General features: G+C 39.7%; 2 protein-coding genes across 8 annotated transcripts in view; both read right to left on the reverse strand.

Annotated features, from left to right (window-relative positions):
- The window catches only part of CFAP70 (cilia and flagella associated protein 70), a 125474-nt gene extending 120856 nt beyond the window's left edge, over nt 1-4618 (reverse strand). For both annotated transcript variants that reach the window (XM_054660235.2, XM_054660234.2), the window contains exon 1: nt 4506-4618. The gene's annotated coding sequence lies outside the window, so the exon portion shown is untranslated. The remainder of the gene's footprint in view (nt 1-4505) is intronic.
- ANXA7 (annexin A7) overlaps nt 1035-19641 on the reverse strand; it is a 38653-nt gene continuing 20046 nt past the window's right edge. For 5 of the 6 annotated variants that reach the window (XM_063780387.1, XM_009458674.5, XM_063780386.1 and 2 more), the window contains 8 exons: nt 13912-14014; nt 13298-13392; nt 9174-9287; nt 8772-8942; nt 5624-5794; nt 5472-5547; nt 4506-4618; nt 1035-1806 (listed from right to left, as the gene is read on the reverse strand). In XM_063780387.1, coding sequence (XP_063636457.1) covers nt 1684-1806; nt 4506-4618; nt 5472-5547; nt 5624-5794; nt 8772-8942; nt 9174-9287; nt 13298-13392; nt 13912-14014 — 966 coding nt within the window. In that variant the 3' untranslated portion in view covers nt 1035-1683. 6 annotated transcript variants of the gene reach the window in all.

The following is a 19641-nucleotide window of genomic DNA, read 5'->3' on the forward strand; positions in this document are numbered from 1 at the left end:
AAGAATGTGGAGCAAAGGGAACCACTGTACACTGTTGGTGGGAAGGTAAATTGGTATAGCCATTATAGAAAACAGTATGGAGGTTTCTCAAAAAATTAAAAATAATATGACCCAGCAATACCACCTCTGGGTATGTATCTGAAGGAAATGAAATCAGTAAAGAGGTATCTTTACTCCCATGTTCACTGCAGCATTATTCACAATAACCAAGATATGGAAACTACTCAAGTGTCCATTGATGGATGAATGGATAAAGAAATTATAGTATATATACACAATGGAATATTATTCAGCCTTAAAGGAGGAAACTCTGGCCAGGTGTGGTGGCTCTTGCCTGTAATCCAAGCACTTTGGGAGGCCAAGGCGTGTGGATCACCTGAGGTCACAAGTTCAAGACCAGCCTGGCCAATCTGGTGAAACCCTATCTCTACTAAACAAAAAATTAGCCGGGAGTGGTGGCAGATGCCTATAATCCCAGCTACTCAGGAGGCTGAGGCAAGAGAATCGCTTGAGCCCGGAAGGCGGAGGTTGCAGTGAGCTGAGATTGTGCCACTGAACTCCAGCCTGGGGAACAAGAGCGAAACTCCATCTCAAAAAAAAAAAAGAGGAAATTCTGCCATTTGTGACAATGTGAACTATAAACTTAGAGATCATTATGCTAAGTGAAATAAGCCAGACACAGAAAGAGAATATTGTATACCATTTATACATGGAATCTAAAATAGCTGAACTTAAACAGAGTGGTGGTTGTCCAGGTGAGAGGTGGGGAAAATGGGGAGATGTTGGTCAAAGGGTATAAACTTTCAGTTATAAAACAAATAAATGCTAGAGGTTTAATGTAGAGCACAGTATCTATAGTTAATAATGTACTGAACACTTAAAATTTGCTAAGGTAGTAGATCTTAAGTGTTTTCACCACACATGAAAAAATGGTAACTATGTCAAGGTGACAGATACGTAATTAGCCTGACCTTAATTGTGGAATCATTACACAAGGAATGCTGATATCAAAACACCATATTGTACACCTTAAATATATGCAATTTTTTATTTGTCATAACTCAATTTAAAAAAAGAAAACTGGGAAAAAAAAGTAGGCTATGTATCTTAAGCATATAAACATTTGACCCTTTCTTAAAAGGTGCCACAGGTAATACTAATCTATTTTCTATGTGGAAAGTGTTTACGAATACAGAACCAATTTAGGCAAAATGAGATGCAAATTATTCTAGATGTAAAGAGTTGAATTTTTTTTTAAAGTACACAGTTTTAACATACTATCCACTCTATCAAGCAGACTTAGAGGGATTCCGGAAGGCAGAGCTTTCAGTAACCTTCTAAAAAATTATTCAATATTATTACACAGAATCAGAGATTGCTGTGATTTTTATTCAATTTGACATCTTGATTAGAATGAAACTAGTAAGAATGAAGGTTTACAAACATTGCAATATTACTGTATCATTGTGATATGGCTTTACATTGATTGTATGTAGAGAACAAAATAACATTAGAATTAAGGCAATAACAACATGTGCAAACCAAGCACATTACCCTGATACGGTCCTTGACAGAAAGCTCTTTCGGTTAGCTGATGTTTGATATTGCTGCATGCAGGTCATTGCTCTGAAGGATAAGCTATGAATAGAAATTTTTTTTTCATTAAAAAAAAAAAAATCCCTCCTACTGGCCCACAATAGCCAGAAGAAGTCTTCGGTAATCTCCACTCGTGTCACCTGCAATCATTGTGCCCAGAGTCTTCTGATACATCTGAGCGAACATCTGTTTTATTTGTACAAGGTCAATCTGCATAAGAAATAATATTTCTGTCAGAAAAACATCTGTGACACCTGACATTTATTAAAATTCTTTTTAAATAATAAGATCTTAATAATAATCAAAACTTGGGGGGGAAAACACCAAGTGACTGACATTTTATGGCTGGCACTCATACCAATGCTAGCACTACCCAATGAAGGTCTGATTCACAGCTCTGTAAAATACTTGGTCAGGGTAGTACTAGTTTCATCTATTATTCCAAAGATATTAGTCATTTAAAAACATTTGATAGGATGGCTATTATCAAAACCAAAAAAATATTAAGTATTGGCAAGGATGCCATGAAATGGGAACACTTGTACACAGGTTGATGGAAAAGTAAAAGGGTGCAGCTGCTGTGGAAACTAATATGGTTAATTCCTCAAAGCAAAACAAAAACACTTCCAAAGAATTACAATATGACCTAGAAATTCCACTTCTGGGTATATTCAAAATAAGTGAAAGTAGACTTGAACAGATATTTGTACATCCATGTTCATAGCAGCATTATTCAGGCAGAAACAAACCAAGTGTCACAGATGAATTAAAAAAAAAACCAAAAGGTGGGATACACGTACAATAGACTATTTAATTACTCAGTCTCAAAAGGAAGGAAATTCTGACATGCTATAACATGAATAAACCTTGAGGACGCTATGCTAAGTAAAAGACAACACTCACAAAAAGACAAATATTGTATGATTCCACCAATATGACGTACCTAGAGTAGTCAAACACAGGCACAGGAAGTCACATGGTTTGTTGCCAGCAGTTGGGAGAAAGGAGAATGGGGAGTTACTGTTTAAGGAGTATGGATTTTCAGTTTTGCAAGCTGAAAAAACATCTGAAGGTGAATGGAAATGATGGTTGCATAACAATGTGAATGTACTTATTGCTACTTAAAAATGGTAAATTTTTATGTTATGTATATTTTATCACAACTTAAAACATCCTGCTTTGAAAATTTAAGCTAAAGAACAAAGTTTTTTTCAAAATACCATATTCTGGTTGTTTTCTTTAAAAATAATCTACCTTCTTTAGTATAATTTAGGGTTTTTGGCCGGTTGTGGTGGCTCATGCCTATAATCCCAGCACTTTGGGAGGCCGAGGCAGACGGATCATCAGGTCAGGAGTTCGAGACCAGCCTGACCAACATGGTGAAACCCAGTCTCTACTAAAAACACAAAAAAATTAGCCAGGCATGGTGGCACGCACCTGTAATCCCAGCTACTCAGGAGGCTGAGGCAGGAGAATCACTTGAACCCGGGAGGCAGAGGTTGCAGTAAGCCGAGATTGTGCCACTGTATTTCAGCCTGGGTGACAGAGCGAGACTCCATCTCAAAAAAAAAAAAAAAAAAAACACACGCAATAATAATAATAATTTAGGGTATTTTTTTGACACAGGGTCTCTGTCACCAAGGCTGGAGTGTAGTGGTGCAATCACGGCTCACTGCAGCCTTGACCTTCCAGGCTCAGGTGATCCTTCCACCTCAACATTCTGGGTAGCTGGGACTACCATGCCTGGCGTGTGTGTGTGTGTGTGTGTGTGTGTGTGTGTGTGTGTGTGTGTGTGTGTGTGTGTGTATGTGTTTTGTATAAATAGGTTTCACCGTGTGTGTGTGTGTATTTTTTGTATAAATAGGTTTCACCATGTTGCCCAGGCTACCACGCCCCGGCGTGTGTGTGTGTGTGTGTGTGCGCGCGCGCGCGTTTGTTTTTTGTAGAAATAGGTTTCACCATGTTGCCCAGGCTGGTCTCAAACTCCTGGGCTCAAGCAATCCTCCCGCCTTGGCCTCCCGAACTGCTGAGATTACAGGAGTAAGCCACGACACCCCGCCATGTTTTCTTTCAATTAAAAGTTCAGGCCAGGCGTGGTGGCTCACGCCTGTGATCCCAGCACTTTGGGAGGCCGAGGCAGGTGGATCACTTGAGGTCAGGAGTTCGAGACCAGCCTGGCCAACATGGTGAAACCCCATCTCTACCAAAAAATACAAAAACTTAGCTGGGCATGGTGGCACACACCTGTAGTCCCAGCTACTCGAGAGGCTGAGGTGACAGAATTGCTTGAACCCAGGAAGTGGAGGTTGCAGTGAGCTGAGATCGTGCCACTGCACTCCAGTCTGGGTGACAGAGTGAGACCATGTCTCAAAAAAAAAAAAAAAAAAAAAAAAATTCAAATGTCATTTCTTCTGAGAAAAAAAATAATTTTTTGTAAGTGCAGTAAATATATAAAGTACAATTTTTAAAAATGAGGCTATACTTAAGGAGACAATTACGAATATTTTAAAAATTGTTTTATTATTAATAAAGGATGCTAAATTTAAATAATGTTGATATCCACTAGGATTAATCTACATAGGCCTTTCATCTAATTTTTATATAAGCAAAATGAAAATCGAAAGACAAATGTCTAACTTCCCATAAATTTGTATTCTCCATTGACGTTCTCAAGTTGTAAAATCTGTTAGTATTATCTTCATTAGGGTAGAGTGGCCTATTTCACTAATGCAAGCTTCTCCCACAGCATGAGGAAAGTGAATTTTCTGTTCTTTATACCACCTCTTTTAGGTGGCAAAGAGAGCTCTTTCTTATCATTTTTGAGGGACTGACAACCAACTGGGGAACTTTTAAGAAATCAACATTGAACATCAAGTAAGACCCAACAAAAAGAGAGAGGCCTGCCTCACCTCACTTCGAGTGACCACAATCCGGACCAGGGTGGAGTCATCTGTGCCAGCACCTTTCATAGCATAGTAGAGCCTCTCAGCAAAGAAGGCAGGGCGGTTCAGGGCACACTGCACTGCAAGTTAGAGATGGTTGAGACATGGAATCATGATCTCACAAGAAGTGTACCCCTCCAGCTTCATTTATCACTTATAGCCTGCCTTTGATTATTTTCTCTGTAATCATCACAGAAACATGGGGTGAGTTAAGGGTGTTCAGATGCTCTCCTTGATTTTTTTTGAGACAGGTTCTCACTCTGTCATCCAGCCTAGAGTGCAGTGGTGCAATCATGGCTCACTGTAGCCTCCCAGACTCAGGTGATCCTCCCACCTCAGCCTTCTGAGTAGCTGGGACTACAAGTGTGAGCTACTGCCCGTGGCCCGACATTCCATTGTTCATACCAAAGTGTTACTAATACTCCCCTTAGTCCTAATATCCATGAGAATGAAACTTTCACTTTGTTAGACATCTGTGTATTAGACCACCAGAAACTGGTTAACTTCAAAAAGGAAATGAGTCTCACTGGGCTGAGTACCTGAAATATCTGTTTTGAGGACTCAAACTGCTTCGTGGTGACGCTGTGAGTTCCTCAGGACTTTCCCTTTCTCTTTAAAGGAAGTGCTACAACTCAGGTATTCTGGCACAGTTATCAAGACAGGCCTACAGATGAAGGCCAAATAATCCCCAAACAGCCCTGTTTGATCACAGAACTACCATTCATAGGAAATTGTATGTAAAAACACAGGATTGTTTCTGGGGGCTTATCCAATAAAGAAAACAAACAACAAAAAACAAACCCCAAAGGATTAGATCAGCTACTGCCTAAGCAGATTCCACGTGGACTATATTATCAACATTTAATGGGAACAACTATTCAAAGCTCCCACTCATTTAAAAAGAAAATAAAGCAAAGCACAAAAATATCTTACAGATGGTCTTCAAACCACTTTCTACATATCCGGAAAACTCACGGCTCACACTGCTTAACAAGTCTCGATTAGCCATCTGCAAACAAAATTAAAGGGTTAAATATTTTTGTATCTTACAGCAGAAGCCAAATCTTCAAAAGAAAAGCTCATACCCTAGAATAAGCCTCCATGGTAGCTCTCAGCTGAGGAAAGCTTCTTGTGGCAAGGATCATGTTAAAGCAAGATTCATCGGTCCCTAGTCTCCCCTCACCAGCTTGATAGAGACGCTGAGCATCTTCCTGAGCCATTTGGTGGTTTATACTCTGGTTCTCATCACGATTTCCCTGCAAAAGAGAAAGGCAGGAATTGGAAGAAATAAATAATAGTTCTACTAAATTTTTTTTTTCCAATCTAGTTCACTTTTGGATTTAAAGAGACTATTTCTTTTTTTTTTTTTTGAGATAGGGTCTTGCTCTGTCACTCAGGCTGGAGTGCAGTATCAACCTCCTAGGCTCAAGTGATCCTTCCACCTCAGCCTCCCAGATAGCTGGGACTACAGGCACAAACGACCATGCCTGGTTAATTTTTTTATTTTTTGTAGAGACAGCATGTCTCACTATGTTGCCCAGACGCTGGTCTCTAACTCCTGGGCTTAAGTGATCCTCCTGCCTTAGCCTCCTAAAGTGCTGGGATTATAGATGTAAGCCACTGGGCCTGGCCTAATCCATAATGTCTGTCATGCATATCCTTCATTTCTATGCATGGAAATATAACTAGTAATTTATTATACTGTCAACTGGATTTTATAATATAAGATCATGGTTTAATGAGGTTATGTTAAAAATGAGGGCTTTTGGGAGCTAAATTAAACCCAAAATGTTTAAACAAAAATATCTCTACTAGGAGATATTAACTACCACTCAAATGAAGAAACAGCTCTCTTAGCTGGAATTTAAGATCAATATGCACTGTACTGAGTTCTACTTTTTATTCATTCATGCGACTAAGAGACATTAAGCACTTTCTTTGTGTCAGGCACTGTGTTAAGCGGTAGGGACACAGGAGAGACAGGGTCTCTGCCCTCAAGAAATTTAACTCTAGGGCAGGAGGGAGGGAGGATATAATATGGAGGCTTCATAAACTTTCTTTTCTTCATCTGAGTATAATACTTTTTTTTAAGAGACACGATTTCACTATGTTGCCCAGGCTGGGGTGCAATGGCTATTTGCAGACATGATCATAGCCTCAAACTCCTGGGTTCAAGTGATCCTCCTACCTCAGCCTCCAGAGTAGCTGGGACTATAAGCTCACACCACCACACTCAGCCGTCAAATTATAATCTTAATATATAAGTATTTACCATAAATACATGCATAAAAATGACACATTAGCTTTATAGAAGCAGCTACAAATAACTCATGTTCTGTTAGACTGTGCCTATTTGTATACTACACTCATCCCTGGAATAGGAAGAAAGGAAGGAGGAAGGAAGAGTTTAAGCTTAATGAGCAGTTGGTTTCTCTCAAAAACAGAAAGACAAACCCAAACAAGAAAAGGCTGCCTTTTAGAGTCTCAGGGACCATCTTTGGAATAAGATGGAAAAATCCTCCTTGAAGCTGAAGAACTGTCTTCTGAGCAACTGGCACAAGGAATACGTAGAGGCACATTCTACATGGGCGACTGAATATAACACAGGAAAAGGTACTCACAAAAAATTTCCCAGATTATTGCCTTTGGATTCACACACACTTTCCCAGGAAGTTACTCCTCTACTCATGCCCTGGAAAAGGTAGGGCTGGGCCTTGAACTCTGCATAAAGAGAGACTCAGCACCTCATGTAAAATCTTAATAGCCATTTTTTAGCATTGTCTGTTTTCCTTCTTGTTTCTTTTAAATCCTAACCTACTGCCCTCCTGTTACTCTGATTTAGGTAAATTCAATTTCCTTCAACCCATTTACTTTGCTTTCTCATTTCCATATCCACTCACTGTTACACACTATCCTTTCCACAGCTACCTCCCTTTTTTTTTTTTTTTTAGATGGAGTTTTGCTCTTGTTACCCAGGCTGGAGTGCAATGGCACAATCTCAGCTCACTGCAACCTCTGCCTCCCGGGTTCAAGCAATTCTCCTGCCTCAGCCTCCCAGGTAGCTGGGATTACAGGTGCCACCACTCCTGGCTAATTTTTTGTATTTAGTAGAGATGGAGTTTCACCATGTGGGTCAGGCTGGTCTCAAACTCCTGACCTCAGGTGATCCACCCGCCTCAGCCTCCCAAAGTACTGGGATTATAGGCATGAACCACCACACCCAGCCCCTCCCTTGGCTCTTAAGAGCCCCTCCTCTCCTTTAGATCCCTCCAGATGGTCCAATCTTGTGCACTAGCACAATAGGCAGTAACTCTTGATATTGAATCAGCATGCTAGTCATTTACATAATCTCTTTCAAATACACCTTCATCATCTCATTCTAAGTGTGCTTCTTTTCTTTTTTTCTTTTCTTTTTTTTAAGGACAGGATCTCACTCTATTGCCCAGGCTGGAATGCAGTGGTGCGATCACAGTTCACTGCAGCCTCAATCTCCTGGGCTCAAGTGATCCTCCCACTGAACTTCCTGAATAGCTGGCACTACAGGCACATACCACCATGTTCGGCTAATTTTTAAAAATATTTTTTATAGAGATGGTTTCTGGCTATGGTACCCAAGCTGGCTTCAAACTCCTGGCCTCAAGCAATCCTCCTGCCTTGGCCTCCAAAAGTGCTGGAATTACAGGTGTGAGGCACAATGTCTGGCCCTAAGTGTGTTTCTAATGCCATTCCAAATACCCTATTTGGAGTATTTTCTGTCAATTCTCCAGCACACCTGGGGAATCAAAATAAAGAAGGTGCTAATCACAGTTATTACTGGGAACCCTAAAACATTTTTCTGCATTTCTGGGTCTCCTCACATAGTCCTCACTTCCTGTAGCACCTCTATGGCAGTCCTGCACATCTTCACTTGATGGTGGGGCATAATGGGCAGGATAGTGATAAGCTCAAATGTACAGTTTCATCCCCATCCCAGCCACAGAGCCTCAAATTGGTTTCTGATTCCATACAACCTTAGAGGTTAAATCTCTAATTCCTTACAAAAGCCAGATTTACAGGAATAAATCTCAATAGTAACTACAAAGAAATCTGTACACTGGTTTCTGTGTTGTCCCTCTTAAAGATGGCAATATTGCAAGGTGGCTAAATATTAAAAGGAAAAAAGAATGCTCACTGGCAAAAGGCTTTTAAAGTATGTTCCCTCTATCAACGCACAAGCATTCATACTATACTCACCTGGCACATGGACACAAGTAAACGTTCAAAATGTCCTGATGTATCTGACCTAATGTCCTTTTCAAGGTCTCGTCCAAATTCTGACTGATAACATCTGACAATTTCTTGGATTTCCTGATTTGTTCTTGTGCACAAAATCTCAATCAATACACGTTCCTGAGTTCCTGCTCCCTACATGAAATGAAGGGAAGATTATACAAAGAAAAATGAAATTTATGCAAGTAATTAAATCTTCGTCAAATATTTCTTTGTTCTCTAGAACTAAAAACTATATATTCAGATGGATGATGTGAAATAAAGAATTGCTTTAATTACCACTGTAAATTCAGAACCGTCATAATTTGTACGGTTTTACATATGAAATAGGACAAAATACTCATAATAAATGACATATAGTAGTACCTGCATTGCTTTCCGTAAGCTCCAGGCATCGTAATATGTAGGAGGCATGAAGAGGGCCAGGATCAGTTCTTCCATATTTCCACTTAACTCTGATTTGAGATCTTTGATTAAATCCTATTTAATCACAAATACAAGCTAAGTATATGTGTTCTCCAAATTTTGTCACTTAAATCTTTTAAGGAAAATACAAAAAAAGAAATGGAATTGCTTTATAAAAACCTAAATTTGAAAGCTGAATGTTATATACTAAGAAGTAAATAAAGGCCAGGCGCGGTGGCTCATGCCTGTAATCCCAGCACTTTGGGAGGTCAAGGCGGGAGGATCATGAGGTCAGGAGATCAAGACCATCCTGGTTAACACGGTGAAACCCCGTCTCTACTAAAAACACAAAAAATTAACCGGGAGTGGTGGCAGGCACCTGTAGTCCCAGGTCCTCGGGAGGCTGACACAAGAGAACAGCGTGAACCTGGGAGGCAGAGCTTGCAGTGAGCTGAGATCGCACCACTGCACTCCAGCCTGGGCGACAGAGCAAGACTCCGTCTCAAAATAAATAAATAAATAAATAAATAAATAAAAATAAAAAAGAAGTAAATAAATTTAAAGTCTGTTACACTTACACACTTATTACACTCAAGCAGATCTATTTTATTCATTCTATCAATAAACATTTAATAAAATCTTATTCCACTCTACCAGGTACAAAAACAAGGGATATATGAAACAAAGAATTATTCAAACTGACAAAATGATAAACAGATATTTACTTAGTAAAAGGAACTGTTCTTGGTTCTATGAGGAAGTAGAAACCATTATCATCTTGTTCTTATTTGTTTTTTGTTGTTATTTTTTTGAGACAGAGTCTCGCTCTGTCGCCCAGGCTGGAATGCAGTGGTGTGATCTCGGCTAACTGCAACCTCTGCCTCCTGGGTTCAAGCTCTTCTCCTTCCTCAGCCCCCTGAGTAGCTGGGACTACAGGCACATCCCACCACGCCAGGCTAATTTTTGTATTTTTAGTAGAGATGGGGTTTCACATGTTGGCCAGGCTGGTCTTGAATGCCTGACCCCAAGTGATACACCCGCCTTGGCCTCCCGAAGTGCTGGCATTACACACATGAACCACTGTGCCCAGCCGATCTTGTTCTTATTTGGAAAGATACACATCTAAAAAAAAAATAATGTAAGGTAACCTGTACTCTAGCACTGGGTAAGTAGCATAGAAATAAGTAATAGAGAAAGTTGAAACAGAAAAAGTTCAAAGTCAGCTGGAGAGCTCAGAGAAAAATGTAAAAATTAGCATGCAAAGAGGAAGGAGAAAGGTATTTCAGGTAAGAAGGAACACCACCAAGGAACAGAGAAGGGGTTCCCAGCCTTGACTCTTCATTACACTCATTGTGGAGCTTTAAAAAAAAAAAAGAAAAACATTGATGTCCAGGACTAAGACTCAGAGATTCTGTGTATTTTTAAGTTTTAAAGGAAATTACGATGTTCAGTTAAGGTTGAGAATTACTCGTATAGAGCCAAGAATGAGCAAAGCTTGTTCAATGGAACAATAAGACAACTGGTTTTGTTACAGAGGAAGGTTTTCATAATAGATGAGTTAAAACAAAGTTGTAACTAAATCTTGGATTATTACATTGAATGCCAAGCTAAAGAATATGGACTTGATTCTGTTTGCTGGGAGGAACCACTGGAAACTTTTCATGCAAGAAAATGGCACTGATGTAGCAACAATATTCAGAATGGATGATGGTGACAAAGAAGCTATAGATGAAAACATTTAGGCTACTGGAATATTTAGTTAAGAGGTAATAAAGTCTTGGACTTGAATGGTAACAATGGAAATGAGAAGGAACAAAGTAGACAAAAGAAACATTTTAAAGGGCCATTTTATAGATCAGATCAATAAAAACTAGTAAATAACCAACTGCTAGGACAAAGCATACAGAATACTCCCTATGATAAAAGAAAAACATAGACTCAAAGATGACTATAGCAGGCTAGAAAAACAGTGTTTTACTAATTAGGAAGTTAAGAAAAGAGGTGGCTAGTGGTACGGAAATTAGATTGTTAGTTTTAATTCTAAAGCAATATATAAAAAAACTTGAGACAGCATTGTGCAGACTAGATAAAAAATTCATAACATGGAAAATATCTTTGTGAGAATAGTGAGTCTGATGTTGAAGCTTAAGGAGATCTAGGGTTTGTGTTGCATAATCAGTCACTGGGCTGGGCAGACAGGGAAAGGCAAAATAGAATAAGCAAGGTGGGACCAATCAATGGACCACTACCCCATTCTGAGAAATATAAACTAGATGCAGAGAACATTAGGATATTTTTAGGATTCCTATCTAAATGGCAAAGCAGGTCAGGCGTGGTGGCTCATGCCTGTAATCCCAGCACTTTGGGAGGCCAAGGCAGGCAGATCACATGAGGCCAAGAGTTTGAGACCACACTTGCCAACATGGCAAAATCCCGTCTCTACTAAAAGTACAAAAATTAGCTGGGTGTGGTGGCAGACACCTATAATTCCAGCTACTTGAGAGGCTGAGGCACGAAAATCGCTCTTGCCTGGAAAGTGGAGGCTGCAGTGAGCGGAGATCATGCCACTGCACTCCAGCCTTTTGAGACTCTGTCTCAAAAAAAAGTAAAAAAAAAAAAAAAAAAAAGCAAAGCAGTGCTATCCATGTTTTCCCATTACATCTGAGGAACAATGGCATTTTTTAGCCATAGAATCTTGTTGGATTTAGAAACTGATCATCCATTCAACAAGTATTAAGTGGCTACTTGCCATTATATACTTGGTACTGTAATACAAAGATGACTATGACCATGGTTTGTCCTATGGGAGCTCAGTTTTTGGGGGTGGGCCGTGAGATTAGTAATAACAGAGGTTTTACAAAGTGCTATGGGACTACAGTATTAAGAAGCAGCTAAATTCTGTCCAGACTAATGAAAGAAACTTCAGAGTAGCTGATATTTAAGCCAAATCTTAAAGAAGTTTGCCATGAAAAAAAGAAAAGGTATTCAAGGCCAGGAGAATGGCATGTACACAACACAGAAGCATAAAAGATCATGGTGTGTACAGAGAATGGCAAGCATGTCCATATTATTATTTTTTTTTGAGACAGCGTCTTGTTCTGTCACCTAGGCTACAGTGCAGTAACACAATCACAGCTCACTAACAGCCTGACTTCCTGGGCTCAAGCAATCTTTCTACCTCAGCCTCCCAAGCAGCTGGGACTATGGACACACGCCACCACGCCCAGCTAATATAATTTGTTGTCATCGTTGTTGGAAATGAAGTCTCCCTATGTTGCCCAGGCTAGTCTTGAACTCCTGGCCTCAAGAAATTCTCCCACTTTGGCCTCCCAAAGTGCTGGGATTACAGGCGTAAGCCACCACACTCAGTCCATATAATTTTAACATCGGACACGTTTAGAGAAAGGGAGAGAAGCAGAAGGCGATGCCCAGGACCAAGAATAAACAAGGGCTATGTAATAAGCCTTGAATCCCACTGTAACAGGCAGAAGACTGAGAACCATCCTCTTGATCATGACTGTAGTTGTGATCTACTTTCTACTGAATGTCTATCACATATGTGACTGGGGTAAGGTATGATTATGAGATCAAGGACTACTCTAGAATGAAAAAGCCTTTTAAGAGAAATAGGCCAGGCATGGTGGCTCACGTCTGTAATCCCAGCACTTTGGGAGGCTGAGGCAGGCGGATCACTTGAGGTCAGGAGTTAGAGACCAGCCTGGCCAACATGGTGAAACTCCGTCTCTACTAAAAATACAAAAATTAGCCAGGCATGATGCTGTGCACCTGTAGTCCCAGCTACTCAGGAGGCTGAGGCAGGAGAATTGCTTGAACTCGGGAAGCAAAGACGGCAGTGAGCTGAGATCGCACCATTGCACTCCAGCCTGGATGTTGGTGCGAGACTTCATCTCAAAACAAAACAAAACAAAAAACAGAAATAGGGAATACAGTACCCTTGAGGTCTCTAAAGTCTAGTTGTCCCTCTTTTGCACCACAGGTACTAATCAAAATATAGTATCCAATCTGACATGAATGCAGAGTCTACCAGCCACTGCTGGTGCTCATTCCAGGAAAGAAAAACATACCTTGCCATAGGAGGTCTTAAATGCTGCTTTAATTTTTTGCCTCTGATCATTGGAACGGTTGGCCACCACATCCACAATTGCCTGCTCATCTGTCCCTGGAAGAACCACACATGTTTAAGTAAGGACAAAGTATATGCTAGGTGCTGCTTGAGGTCATCTTTTTTTTTTTTTTGAGACGGAGTTTGTCACCCAGACTGGGGTGCAAGTGCAATGGTGTGATCTAGGCTGACTGCAATCTCCACCTCCCAGGTTCAAGCAATTCTCCTGCCTCAGCTTCCCGTGAAGCTGGGATTACAGGCATGCATCACCATGCCCAACTATTTTACTTTTTATTTTTAGTACAGATGAAGTTTTGCCATGTTGGCCAGGCTGGTCTTGAACTCAGGTGATCTGCCCACCTCGGCCTCCTAAAGTGCTGGGACTACAGGTGTAAGCCACCACACCCAGCCTGAGGTCATCTCTTAGAATGCTTACAAGGCACTAGACATCAGATTAAATCCAGGTATGTGCACCCAGGCTGACACATAAACTTGGGTTTATGAGATAAGGTTTATTTTTACTTTAGAATTGATTACTTTAACTTATTAAAAAAGACAAAAATTTGTTTTCCTTACCAAAACCCTTCATTGCCTTACGAAGAATTTCTGCATCTCTTATAGCATCGAAGTTGGCAGCTGGTCGGATAGTTCCTTGAGTGCCCTGAGTCACTGTGGCAGGCTGAAAATAAAAGGCATAAAATCCGTGTCAGCATTTCCAGTAAGTTTCTAATGAGGAAACTTAAAGACTTCCCCAGACATCAATCTTAAGTAAGAAGGCCAATGTTTGGGTTTTAAGGCAAGGATATGAGCATTTTATTACCAGAGCTCATTATGGAACAGACAGGAAAGACCTATCCCCCTTCAGGACAGATTTTTCTCCTGCCAACAGATAGCCAGACACCAAACTTCCAGGAGACAAGATGGCCAAACTTGTGAAATTAAAGTCACAATCTTACTATAGTTTCCTTTTTGGTAGAATAGGAAGAAAAAAGAAGACTGATCCCTGAATAGTGTGAGATGAGCGACAATGTTTGATTTAAAAACAGAAGAATATAAAATGGCTTTAGTGAAGTAGCACATGAGTGCCCAGTGAGATTTCAAACCAGCAATATAATTTTAGTAATCTCTCTTAATTTCCTATATGGACCCTGATTATTATACATGAAATAAATCTATATGAAAATTAAAAATTGCCATTTAGCAAATACTATGGTAGTAACTATTTCAGGCAAGAATCAACAGTGGGTGCTAAAATTAGGTGGCAAAAGTATAAAGAAACAGGATATTTGTATAACCTATAACATTATAGCAGAGAAACCTTGCAGGCACCAACTTAAATGATCAAAATTAATTATCACCAGTAATGGAATAAGTCAATAATAAGTGTCTCCTGATATGATGCACTGGGGGCACAAAATCATTTCTGTGGTACTCTTGCCAAAAAGGCATGACCTGGATTTAACCATGAGAAAATATCAGACAAACCCAAATTAAGAAATATTTTATAAAATAACTGAGAGTGTTCTTCAAAAGCATCAAGGGCATGAACAACAAAGACTGAGGAACTATTTCAGATTAAAGGAGACTTAAGAGACATGACAATAAATACAACATTGCATTCTGGATTTGATCCTGAACCAGAAAAAGGACATCATTGAGACAACTGGTGAAACTGAAATAAGGTCTGTAGGTTGGGTAACAGTACTATATCGATGTTATTTCCTGATTTTGATCATTGTATTGTGTTTATGTAGGAAGTTAACATTTGGAGAATCTGAGTAAAGGGTATATACAAATTATTTGTACTATTTTGCAAGTCTAAAATTATGTCAAAATTAAAAGATAAAACAATTTAAAATACAAAGCTATGAAATAATTCAATAGTTTCCCCCAATTTTTTATTTTTTAGAGATAGGCTCTCACTCTGTTGTTCAGGCTGGAGTGCAGTGGCACAAACATAGCTCACAGTAACCTTGAATTCCTGAGCCCAAGCAATCCTCCTGCCTCAGCCTCCTGAGTAGCTAGCACTACAGGCATGTGCCATCATGCCCAGCTAATTTCTTACTTTTGTAGAGATGGGGGTCTTGCTATGTTGCCCAGGCTGGTATCGAATTCTTGGCCTCAAGTGATCCCCCTGCCTTGGCCTCCCAAAGTGCTGGAATTACAGGTGTGCGGCCAGCCCAGAATAAGTCAAGAAGTTTCTTAGGGTGTTCAAGTCAGGGCTTAAGAGGGATGGGATGAAGATGATACTCCACTACTTTTTAAAAAAATTTTAATTGTAACAACACATTTCTTGTATGTTTGAATGTTGACCTAAAATAAAGATTACTGTTGTAAAATAAGTGTTTTCACTGCAGAAAACACACATATACACACACACAGTTTATTTAATCCAATACCTCCAAAGTATTATCATTTAAACATGCAATCAATACCATTTCAAAATAAAAGATGATTCAATGCTTTTTAGACAACAGAAACTGTATTTAAAGTTATACACATTGAATACAGCAGTACACCAGCATTTGTGGGGGCAAAGCAACTGAGGAGATGAGAACAAGCCCCATCTTTCAGCAGCTTTTCAAGGTAACATTTTTATGGGTCAATAGCTCCTCCCACTCATATATATTTTTACTCCAACATTTTCTTCTACCAGTAAGCCTTAGCATCCATCCTCTACTAGTTTCCAAGCTAGGGCTGTAAGCAGAGAACTAACAAATATACCTATAGTGGTTTTAATAGAAAGCCAAAATTATTCTACTTGTAGCAAATAGTCGAGTATAAAAAAATTTTATAAGCCTTCATGTCTCAAGAAACTAAGTTTCCTTTGATGTAACCGCTGTCACTAAAATCCTAAATAGGACAGAAGCCATTGTTTCTAATACACTGGAATAGATAAACTAACCCTCACTGTGTACCATTTGATGATTCTCATTTTCTGTGATTCTCTTTTGTAAAATATATATATATATACACACACACACACACACATATATATATTGATTTCATATTTCATCTGTAGGCAAAAATTTTTTTGATGTATTCTCTGTCGAAAGTCTAAGTTTGAAGTAAATTTTCAAGAATACTGTCATCTTCCAGGCATTAAACTGAATTCAATGAAATATCTGGGCTGGGCACAGTGGCTCATGCCTGTAATCCCAGCACTTCGGGAGGTCGAGGCAGGTGGATCACGAGGTCAAGAGATTGAGACCATCCTGGCCAACATGGTGAAACCCTGTCTCTACTACAAATACAAAAATTAGCTGGGCGTGGTGGTGCGCACCTGTAGTCCCAGCTACTCAGGAGGCTGAGGCAGGAGAATCACTTGAACCCGGGAGGCGGAGGTTGCAGTGACCCCAGATCGCGCCACTGCACACTCTAGCCTGGCAACAGAGTGAGACTCTGTCTCTTAAAAAAAAAAAAAAAAAAAAAAAAGAGAGAGAAATCAGGATCTGTGTTCTTGAGGTTAAATTCTAGGGGAGAGTTCTCAGCAAAATCTGCTACCAGAAGTTCCAACCTTTGCTATTCTTCTTTAATGCCCATTTGATTCCAACCTTCTTGCTGAAAAACTATCATAGAGCTGGGCACAGTGGCTCACATCTGCAACTCCAGCATTTTGGGAGGCTGAAGCAGGAGGATCGCTTGAGCCCAGGAGTTCAAGACCAGCCTGGGCAACACAGCAAAACCTTCATCTTTACCAAAAATTAAAAAATTAGGTGGGCATGCTGGTGCACAACTATAGTCCCAGTTACTCAGGAGGCTGATGCAGGAGGATCGCTTGAGCCCAGCATTTCGAGGCTGCAATGAGCTTTGATCATGCCACTGTACTCCAGCCTGACCCGAGCAGCAGAGTGAGGCCCTGACTCAAAATTGAACAAACAAATGAAACAACAACAACAACAAGACTATAACAGAATTAGAGAACTGGATCAATCAGGAGGGATAAACTGGCCCAACTTCCCATCTAAGACAAAAAATTTTTTTACACCTTCCTTGATACACACAGACACATCCATACTCAACATCAACCAAAATCTGCCTGTGGACTTTCAGTGACAAGAAGCTCACCCCTCACAGGGTAGCCTATTTCACTTCCATCTAAAAGCTCTTCCAAAATCTAACACTCTGCATTCTGTTAACTTCTACCTACTGGTTTTAGTTCCAGCTTAAGGTGGTAATTGTTACATAAAATAAGTTGCATATGAGACTAATAAAAAAGGAAAAAGAGAATTAAATAGACGCAATAAAAAATGATAAAGGGGATATCACCACCGATCCCACAGAGATACAAACTACCATCAGAGAATACTATGAACACCTCTATGCAAATAAACTAGAAAATCTAGAAGAGATGGATAAATTCCTGGACACATACACCTCCCAAGACTAAACCAGGAAGAAGTTGAATCCCTGAATAGACCAATAACAGGCTCTGAAATTGAGGCAATAATTAAGAGCCTACCAACCAAAAAAAGTCCAGGACCAGACAGATTCACAGCCGAATTCTACCAGAGGTACAAAGAGGAGTTAGTACCATTCCTTCTGAAACTATTCCAATCAATAGAAAGAGGGGGAATCCTCAGTAACTCATTTTATAAGGCCAACATCATCGTGATAACAAAGCCTGGCAGAGACACAACAAAAAAAAGAGAATTTTAGACCAATATCCCTGATGAACATCGATGCAAAAATCCTCAATAAAATACTGGCAAACCGAATCCAGTAGCACATCAAAAAGCTTATCCATCACGATCAAGTTGGCTTCATCTCTGGGATGCAAGGCTGGTTCAACATACGCAAATCAGTAAATGTAATCCAGCATATAAACAGAACCAAAGACAAAAACCACATGATTATCTCAATAGATGCAGAAAAGGCCTTTGACAAAATTTAACAGCTCTTCATGCTGAAAACCCTCAATAAATTAGGTATTGATGGGACATATCTCAAAATAATAAGAGCTATTTATGACAAACCCACAGCCAATATCATACTGAATGGGCAAAAACTGGAAGCATTCCCTTTGAAAACTGGCACAAGACAGGGATGCCCTCTCTCACCACTCCTATTCAACATAGTGTTGGAAGTTCTGGCCAGGGCAATCAGGCAGGAGAAAGAAATAAAGGGTATTCAATTAGGAAAAGAGGAAGTCAAATTGTTCCTGTTTGCTGATGACATGATTGTATATTTAGAAAACCCCATTGTCTCAGCCCAAAATCTCCTTAAGCTGATAAGCAACTTCAGCAAAGTCTCAGGATACAAAATCAATGTGCAAAAATCACAAGCATTCCTATACACCAATAACAGACAAACAGACAGCCAAATCATGAGTGAACTCCCACTCACAATCGCTTCAAAGAGAATAAAATACCTAGGAATCCAACTTACAAGGGATGTGAAGGACCTCTTCAAGGAGAATTACAAACCACTGCTCAACAAAATAAAAAAGGACACAAACAAATGGAAGAACAAGAACATTCCATGCTCATGGATAGGAAGAATCAATATCGTGAAAATGGCCATACTGCCCAAGGTAATTTACAGATTCAATGCCATCCCCATCAAGCTACCAATGACTTTCTTCACAGAATTGGAAAAAACTACTTTAAAGTTCATATGGAACCAAAAAAGAGCCCACATTGCCAAGATAATCCTAAGCCAAAAGAACAAAGCTGGAGGCATCATGCTACCTGACTTTAAACTATACTACAAGGCTACAGTAACCAAAACAGCATGGTACTGGTACCAAAACAGAGATATAGACCAATGGAACAGAACAGAGCCCTCAGAAGTAATACCACACATCTACAACCATCTGATCTTTGACAAACCTGACAAAAACAAGAAATGGGGAAAGGATTCCCTATTTAATAAATGGTGCTGGGAGAACTGGCTAGCCATATGTAGAAAGCTGAAACTGGATCCCTTCCTTACACCTTATACAACAATTAATTCAAGATGGATTAAAGACTTAAATGTTAGATCTAAAACCATAAAAACCCTAGAAGAAAACCTAGGCAATACCATTCAGGACATAAGCATGGGCAAGGACTTCATGTCTAAAACACCAAAAGCAATGGCAACAAAAGCCAAAATTAAGAAATGGGATCTAATTAAACCAAAGAGCTTCTGCACAGCAAAAGAAACTACCATCAGAGTGAACAGGCAACCTACAGAATGGGAGAACATTTTTGCAATCTACCCATCTGACAAACGGCTAATATCCAAAATCTACAAAGAACTTAAACAAATTTACAAGAAAAAAAATCAAACAACCCCATCAAAAAGTGGGCAAAGGATAGGAAC

The sequence above is a fragment of the Pan troglodytes genome, chromosome 8, assembly GCF_028858775.2.
Source record: "Pan troglodytes isolate AG18354 chromosome 8, NHGRI_mPanTro3-v2.0_pri, whole genome shotgun sequence".
Classification (NCBI taxonomy): domain Eukaryota; kingdom Metazoa; phylum Chordata; class Mammalia; order Primates; family Hominidae; genus Pan; species Pan troglodytes.